This window comes from Montipora capricornis, chromosome 4 (assembly GCF_036669925.1).
Source record: "Montipora capricornis isolate CH-2021 chromosome 4, ASM3666992v2, whole genome shotgun sequence".
NCBI classification, from domain to species: domain Eukaryota; kingdom Metazoa; phylum Cnidaria; class Anthozoa; order Scleractinia; family Acroporidae; genus Montipora; species Montipora capricornis.
The window spans coordinates 442,390-451,497 of record NC_090886.1 but is presented as its reverse complement, the minus strand read 5'-3'; the positions used below and the strand labels follow the sequence as shown (position 1 = coordinate 451,497).

The following is a 9,108-nucleotide window of genomic DNA, read 5'->3' as shown; positions in this document are numbered from 1 at the left end:
AAACTGGGAAACCAGCGTAAGACAGGTTAGCTCATGAAATAGTTCTCAATAGTGTTAATTTCACTACCAAGACCAGTGTCAGCGACAAGACACTGTTACAGTTGTTTGCTCAGTGACCTGGCCTCAGAATGGTAGTGGGGCCGTCAGTTTCTGCTTCTTTCATGTAAAGTAAGTTGTTCTTACTCGTAATAGTCAAGCATGCGCCTGTTTGTGTATCACAGCAAGGTTTACAGGGCTATTATGATGAAAACGACGAGGGAGAACTTCAATTCGACCTCAACACGCTACAGCAGTGAGTGAAAATTGGCAGCTTCGTTTTGACCCTGATAAATGTGCATGAGGTTCTACGTATAGCCCATGCGAAAGATCATACTAGCTTTCCCTATGAGCTCGCTGGTTGCACGCTTCAGCCTGTTACCACAACGGTTGATTTGGGGGTCTCCTACCTTGTTTAACGTGTTTATCAACGATATTGATGACCGCTATCCCCCGGGAGTTTCAATCAATACCAGTAAGTACGCTGGTGATTGCACCCAATACGAGCTGGTGCTGACCGGAAGTGAAAGTCACATGCATGATGTTATGGTGAAAATGGAGGCGTGGGCAGAGCGGAATAAAATGGAGATAAACGCCAAAAAGACCAAAGAGATGTGGATTAGTTTTAAGAAATCTCAGCAGGTTCATGCCCCTAGTTCGATTAGAGTTGGAAACGAGGAGTTGGAGAGGGTAGAAGTTTTCAAGTTACTCGGAGTACATGTTCAGAGAGACTTAAAGTGGAATACTTAACAATTATTCCATGAGCGCGCGTTGGATATGAGATGGTAAATAGCCAACGAGGCGCGTAGCGCCGAGTTGGCTATAACCACTCTCATATCCAACAAGCACGAATGGAATAATTGTTTTATTAAATTCCTTAAACTCCAAAAGTTTGGAAGTACGAAATACGAGCGAAAAAAGGGAGAAAATCCTAGCGAAATCGAAAAAACTTGATGAAGATGCGATGTTGTGAAATACCTGGTGGTCAGACAGACGCAGGCTCATTACAAAAAACATTTCTTATCTTTTCGCGTACTTCTAAGCTTCGAAATTGACCCAGACTTTCCCCAAAAACGTTTTTCTTGTGCTTTATACCAAGAGAAATTTCGATTTCTGGCGTAAAAAAATTTAGCTTAGCAACGCTTAGTGCAATCATTTACCATATATGGTCAAACTACGGTATATGAGCTGATAACCGAGATTGAGTGAACCAATCAGGGCACGAGAATTGCATTATCCGAGGTTGAGAATTTAATAAACACATATATGAAATTGTAACTAAACCAAGTAAGCGTCTCTACTTCCTGCGCGCGTGTCGCAAAGCCAACTTACCCACCGAAGTTGGACTGACTAAGTATATAACAAAAATTCATTCACTTCTTGAACACGCATCACCCATCTGGGGAGGCATCCAAAACTATCTGGCTGAGGATCTACAGCGTATTCAAAATCGCTCTTTAGACATCTTAGGTCTAGCCAGAGAGACTGTGTAGCCCCTGGATGTAAGAAGGGACAGTCACACAGCACACGCTTTTACGGAAATCTTAGATTCAGAAGGTCTCCATCCTTGCTGTATATTTCTAATTTCAAGACCCCAATCGTATTCCCTTAGGGCTCAACGGGTGCGAGTTCCCATTCCACGAACGAATAGGAACATGAACTCCTTCATACAGCGTGGGGCTAGATTGTTAGGAAACAAATCATATAAAGCATAGTCTATATTTTATATTTATTTTATTTATTTAATTATAATTATTATTTTATCCTTATTAATGATTTTAATTGTAATATTGTACATTTTAAAATTATTGTAAATTTGATGTAATTGTTAGGGTTAGGGTTAACCCTAAAGCCTTATATATTGACTTCCACTCTATCCTGGAATAACCCCCAACAAGATTGTGGGTTTCCTTAAAAGGAATGGCGGTCCAGGAAACAAAGAAGTCTTTTCTCGTCTGTATAAGGCCCTGGTTATACCTATCCTGGAATATGCTGTTCCTCTCTGGTCACTCTATTTACAGAAGAATATTGACGCTCTTGAACGAGTCCAACGGAGGGCCTCAAAGTACGCCTTCCCAATTTCATATAAGGACTCTTCGTATGAAGAAAGACTGGGAATGCTTGGGTGGTCCAGTCTCCAATCAAGGAAGTCTTATTTATCTTTGTTAGAGTGCTGTAAGACTATTCACGGTCTTAAAGACTGAATGGAAAAAACAGTTTACTCTAGCTAATGGCTGTCTTAATTTAAAGGAATAGTTTGACCTTGTTTTACCAAAAGAATTAAAAAAATTAAATTCAAAATAATCGTTACAGTTAAGGCCATTGTTAGAATTAGTACACAGCGGAATACTCTTCCCAAATAGATAGTAGATGAACGGTATTTTAGCCTTTTTCGGAGCCAACTAAAAATTTTTGTAAAATTTTGTTAATTTCTAGCCAATTCTTAATAATTCTTAGATTTTAAATTGTATTATAACTTCCTTTTATTTTACATAGGGAGCGTCCTTGATAGGGATAACCTCTGATGACGTTTCCTTTTATGTATCTTTTACATAATAAAAGATGATTTGATGTGATTTAAAAAAGAAAAGATGAGGCTATAGAGAGGGCCTAAAATGCCCAAAAATTCAATAGCTTGATCACACCATAGTTAATAGATGTAGGCTGGTTATGAAAGTCGACAAGTTTCTTTGTTTCATGTTTTTGTTCGCTTTTTGGCCTTGACCCTGCACAAAACCCGACAAAAACACGCTTTTTTCGGCAGGATAACCAATCAAAAGCTTCGACTAATTTATTCGAAATTAACTTGCGAACCAAAAACAAAAGATTGTGCAGGGTCACGGTCGGTTCAACATCTAATTGCGACTTATTGTTCCTGCTTTTGAAATTCCCAGGGTTTCATAACCAGTCCCTAGATTAACTATGATGACACAAACGAGATTAAAGTTCTAATAGAATGTAGTCTTTCTAACGTGCGCAGTTTGATGATGTGTTGTCAGTGGATTGTATAAAGACCCTGGTCCTTGAGCTGATTGGGAAGCAGAAGTGCGATGTAATTGGTTGTCTGTCAGGTAACAACGTTCTTAGCAACCTTGGTTTCTGGGACCGGGAAGAATTTTAACGTAAGATACAAAACGAGCGACCAGAAATGATGACCTCAACAATATTATTCTTAAAAACACTTAAAGACTTTTGACTATTACCGCCGACCGGACTACTGTGTGGGAGGTCCCGGAATCAAAAAACGCCGGGTCAACACTCAGGGTATTTAAATAACTGAGGAGAAAGACTCTCTATAGTCTCTTCGGATAAGGAAGAAAAACCGTTGTTCCCGTCTCACAACCTTTCAATGTTCATAACCCCGTGGGACGCAAAAGAACCCACACACTATTCTCAAAGGGCAGGGCATTGAGTTCCCAGTGTTGTGGCTTGTCTTCTGTGGTATAGCTGGAGGACCGTAAGTTGGAAATGTGCTAATTAAAGGCGATTGCGTCTCCCTGTTTAAATAAAGACATGGTATCGTACTATTGACGGCGACTACGCCAAGTGATTTACCTACAATACGAACTAAGGTAAACTTTTAACATTTGACTTAATTTGTATTAATTGTTAATTTCAATTTACAGTGTCCCCAATTAGTGCTTCAGCGCTAGAACGTCTAGACACTTAAATAAAGTCCCTTTCCTTTCCTTTCCTTTCCATTAATCACTTTTAACAAACTCCACAACTTGCACCTTGCAAAAGACTGACTGATAGCACCGAAGAACAGACAAAACTGAATGACTTTACTAACCACAGACCAACCCATTCCTTAACTTACAAGCCGGATCACAACGTACTAACCCCTTTTCAAATCATTGCTAACCTAACAGACAACCAATAATATCATTTTCCTGCCAAACAATCAACTCACAGACGATTTACCGACACCTCACTTTCCATTTGACTTTGAAGACGACATCCCCTCAGTCTGTGAAATGGTCAGTTACCCACACCGAACAATTAATCTCTCAGCTATAAAAAAGTAAGGTATGTATGAATGACCTTCCCACACCTGGAAGTACGTTGCCCCAGCTTATTGGAAGAGGCTCTCTAATTTCCCACCACACACCTCACAGTCATTACGTAAACTAATCCCATACATCAAGGTGTTTATAGCTCTATCGTAACTTCATGTGACTTTGTTTATGAGAATAAACACCCGAAATTCAAAATCAAAATAACGGGAATCAATTCTACCAAATCCGGTGACGTCACCTCCGGTTAACATGAGAGATGCACACCTGGTGCCGTGGATAATCAGTACACATTGCGAAGCCGTGGAGTTCGGAGAGTTTGTGCGTGGTCGCCGCTCGCTTCAATTTACCGGTAACTCTTATTGTTTTCTACAGTTTACCTCGAAAATTACGGGAAGGAAGTACGGAAGGGGAGTGCGTGAATGAGTTGTCAATTAAGAGCTTAGTGGAGAGCTCTACGTCTCGCTTTTCGCCGCCACATCCAACGTGGAGGCATTTACTAATGGAAAGAAAAATATAGTTTCCCTTTGAGTCCTCATATTTTTAACGTTTGAGGGAAAGAAAGTTATAGTTTCCAGAGTTGAAGTGGACTACAACGGACACGTGGATATCGATGCAGGAGACCTGTGCTTGGCAATCGCTTCTACTGGTTCAGTGCCGCTTCTGGTTTATCGAAATGGCTACATATAGGGAAATATAAGCGTTGTTTCCCGAATTTGAAGTTCTTGGTCATTCAGAGCTCAATATTTCTCGGTTGTTTACTTTTTAGGAACTACGCAGAATAGAACTTGGATGAGGGGATCTCCCCACAGCCTCCTTACTCGTGGAAAGCAGACACACAGGGTCATCCGCTTCCCTGAAACAATAGGCTGCGAGTAGTCCCTTCAAAGGACTTTTCTGAGGCAGTCGTGTTTTGTCTAGCCTGCGAACAGCAGACGCATTTCCGGTCGTCGCTTCATAGCGTCTGCGATCTCGAGCTCCAAAACGATTTCCGTGACATCAGTATTTCTTCACCAATCAGAATTCGGCTCTTATTTTTGTGGAGCTAACACGCGTGGCCTTTACGTGGCTACGTGGCTTTACGTGGAGATCTCGATATACGCGAGAAAACCAAAATGGCGGAAGATGGGGAGAGTTCGCTGGACCACGCGTTTGTCAAAGTATGCGATATTTTCGGCTTTGAGAAGCTTAACAAGCACCAGGAAGAAGCAATTCGACAAGTAGTGGAACTGAAAGTCGATGTATATGTCAATTTGCCGACTGGTTATGGAAAGTCTGTTGTGTTCCAAGCTTTACCTACGGTATTTGCTTCGGTAAATAAATGCGAGAAGAATATTGTAATCGTGATTTCTCCGTTAATTAATCTTATGAAAGATCAAGTGAGCCGTCTATCTTTGCTTGGAGTAAGCGCAATATCGCTGAGTGATATCAGTTCGGCGGCGGAGATAAAAAGGGTGGAGAGTGGAGAATTCTCTATCGTTTACGGATCACCTGAATCTTGGCTTGGCGACATTAGATGGCGAAGAATGTTGGCAAGCGAAACCTACAGATCCTATGTGAGAGCGGTTGCCGTGGATGAAGCGCACGTGATTTGCCATTGGTAAGAAATATTATTATCGCTTCAATGAGGTTATTCTTTCATCGTTCTGGACTCCCGGGGAATAGAATTAATAGTTTTAAATGAAATGTTTTCGTATACAAATGCATATTTAGCATGATCTTACCCTAATGTCACACAGTTGACATTGGTTCACACGACGTCTTCAAGAATAAAGAGAGTTATTTCTGTATGATGCGATTGCAAGTTTCATATTAGAAGCTATAATACACTGGTAGTGACCAAGTAATCAAAAGGTTAACTCAAATGTAATATTGCATCATTTATTGTTTTTCTAGGGGAAAATCGAAGAGCAACAACCTTGCAGCCTTTAGAGTGTGGTTCTCTCGGTTACATGAGATGCGTTCATTATTACCACGCACTCCATTTGTTGCCCTTACTGCTACAGCCACAAAAGATACTAGAGACACAATTTTTGAAGTACTCATCATGAAAGAGCCTCATATTGTTGAGGAAAATCCAAACAAACCCAACATTGCATATGTTGTTAAGTACATGGAAAGGAATGCTCGCCTTTCAGATTATTTTCATTGGATAGCCAAAGAGGTAATTGACAAACACTCCATGGCTACTAGAACAATAATTTATTGTCAGACAATAAAGCAGTGTGCAGTTGTGTATTCAACACTGAAGACCCTTATTGGGGATAAAATTTATGTTGACCCACAGAACAAAGATCTAAAAAGAGTGGTTCTTGAAATGTTACATTCTTGCAGCCCCAAGTCAAATAAAGATCTCATTCTTGAGTCATTTCAGTGTGATGAAGGACACATCCGTATTCTTGTTGCTACAATTGCATTCGGTATGGGTGTGGATTGTAAGAAGGTCTATCGGACAATCCATTTTGGCCCAGCCAAAAATGTAGAAAGCTACTTGCAAGAGAGTGGCAGAGCAGGAAGGGATGGCTCTCAGTGCACCGCTTATCTGCTCTACCAAGGAATGCAACTTATTCATGTGGACCAGGACATAAAGAGTTACATAAAATCAAATGGCTGCCGACGTAAGCAATTGCTGCAATATTTTGATGTGGATTGTTCTCCACAGAATCCTGCGCACCTTTGCTGTGACTACTGTTCAGTCATGTGTGAATGTGGTACATATGAATGCAAACCTCTTGCCTACCCTCTCTGTAGAGCTGACCTCCATCTCAATTCAAAAAGAAAACGGACATCTACAGAGGAACAGAAAACTACACTGGTAAATAAACTGGCTGCATATCACAAGAAGTTGCACACAAATCTGTTACAAAGAGATGCAAGTGGGAAAATGAAATTTTTCACCAACCCCAAGTTTTTGCTTGGATTTTCTGATCTGCAAATTCAACAAGTTGCGGAACACTGTAATGAATTGTTTTCTGTGTCGGACATTTGTACTGTGGTGGAGATATGGGATATGCAGCATGCATTTGAAATTCATGCAGTCATGCAAGAAGTATTTGGAGACATGTTAGACATAGAACTGAGTTCAGAAGATGAATGTTCCGATGAAGAGAGTGACTTTCTTGGAAATGATTGGAATGATCTTGTTGTGGACGATGAACTTGCTAATATGGTTATTGACAATCTCAGCTTTTCTCAGTGGGATGAGTCAGCAGATGAATCTGCTGATGAGCAATTAGACGCAGGTGTTCCATTTGCTGCTTTAAACGCAGTTTTAAATTTGAGTTTTGATGCAGTGTTGAACAAATGATACAGTGTTCAAATCATGAATGTAAATTTTGAAACAAAGTTGTGGACAATGTAAATATTGCAGTACTGTTGAGCCAACAAGACTTCTAATAATTTCCTGTGTTGATTCAGAGGGATGTTAACAGTGGAATATGAGGTGCTTTTCTTTTGACATTGAGGACAGACACATTTTTTGACTTTCCAATGGCATCTGCTTGTACAGGTGTACCCAATAGAGAGATCAAAGTTTAAACAGGTGATATATATAACACTTTTTGAACATATATAAAATGTCTTGGTCCAGAGTTAATTTCAGACATTTTCGAGGGAATGGGTGTAATGTGCAGTCACATTTAGAAACCCGAAGGATATACATGTATGGTAATCTCACCTGTCAGAGTCAATCATTCATTTACATGTATGGAAATGAATTTTAATTTTTCAGAATTTTTACAAAATCAGTGTTTAGCATCCTGTCCAGACCTTTTTTAAAAATAGTTTTTCAGTTACAGATGAAATTTTCTAATCAGTTTTATTGGGGCTCACATATCATTTGACAGTTTCAAAAATAACTTGAAGATAAAGATTTTCCACATAACACCCTCATTTCAATCACTGAATATTATTATCTTTAATTCTTTACCAGTCAGGTACAATTTCATTCTTGTTATAGCCTGTTCCAGGCATTAAGATACATGTAAGGTGCAGTTGAGAATTCAAAATAAGGTGAAAAGGGGAAGCATTTAACTCGCCCCTAACTATCTGGGCCTGGTTCCTCAAAAGATAGTTACGTTGAACCCAGGATTAAGCTAAATTTCAGGCAACGTTTTCTCGCCTAAAAACATGAGCCTTCTCTATGACATACGGTAACAGTAACACAAAATGTTACCCTACACAATGCATAGGAATGTAAAATACAAAGACAGATCAACATTTTTATCCTGGATTAACACTTATCGACCTTTCAGGAACCGGGCCAAAGAGTTTTTTCTTTTACAAATTTAATATAACTTATTGTACACTCAAACCTTTAAGTCCTGCTACTATGTGCATCACCCCTCTTTACTTTCGTTCATAAAGGAAAAAAAAGTAATGAATAATTGAACCCAACTTTATTCTTATATGTTCATTTACCCTTCTATGAATTGCATTGACAGCCCAGTAGATCTTATAGTTAGGTTACATGCATTATTCTAAGCATCGCTAAGGTAATAATTTTACAAAAATAGCATCCATTGTTACTACTTTTACTTGCACACATTTGATAGTCCTCTTAGTAAGAATAAAATTCCCTATTGCTGGGCAGACCTCCAAAATATCTGCAACTGGACTTGAAACTATTTTTTGGGGGGGAGGGGGAGGAGGGGAGATAATTTTTTGCCTTGTCCCCCAACACCATCACCACCACCATACAAACGTCTTTAAAACTTGCAACTTTGTGATGGTATATTTTTACTTCAAAATGTACCATTTTCCATGAATTTAATGAATAATTTGGGCTTGGAGACAAAGAAAATTGAAAATCATTTAACCTGAATTTAATTTTGACCTGTAACATAATTTATATTCCCTAATTTTGATCCAAGCCAAAAACTTTACAAACACTTTGAAAGTAGGTGTGGAATCAAACAGCTAAAAGATGTCCATTGAATACCCCAGCCTTTTTTTCCCCAGAATTTTTTCAGGGAAAGGGTTCTTCAAACATCATGCTTAATTTTTGTTTTGAAAAGACTTTTTTTTACTTAAGTTTCAAATGACCAGAAGCAATGAA

At 39.3% G+C, this 9,108-nt stretch overlaps 2 protein-coding genes across 3 annotated transcripts in view; one reads left to right on the top strand and one right to left on the bottom strand.

Moving 5' to 3' along the window:
• The window catches only part of LOC138045045 (tetratricopeptide repeat protein 27-like), a 32,559-nt gene that overhangs the window by 1,345 nt on the left and 22,106 nt on the right, over positions 1-9,108 (bottom strand). The window contains exon 9 of the mRNA XM_068891399.1: positions 1-3. This exon is cut by the window's left edge and continues 98 nt beyond it. Within this exon, the coding sequence (XP_068747500.1) occupies positions 1-3 (3 nt within the window). The remainder of the gene's footprint in view (positions 4-9,108) is intronic.
• On the top strand, positions 5,083-9,098 carry LOC138045044 (bifunctional 3'-5' exonuclease/ATP-dependent helicase WRN-like). Of its 2 annotated transcripts, XM_068891398.1 has the most exons (3): positions 5,085-5,652; positions 5,949-6,216; positions 6,715-9,097. In XM_068891398.1, the coding sequence occupies exons 1-3, from the start codon at positions 5,168-5,170 to the stop codon at positions 7,357-7,359; spliced, it is 1,398 nt and encodes a 465-aa protein (XP_068747499.1). In that variant the 5' UTR covers positions 5,085-5,167; the 3' UTR covers positions 7,360-9,097. The 2 variants fall into 2 exon arrangements, with proteins under 2 accessions (XP_068747498.1, XP_068747499.1); XM_068891397.1 differs by having other exon boundaries at positions 5,083-5,652; positions 5,949-9,098.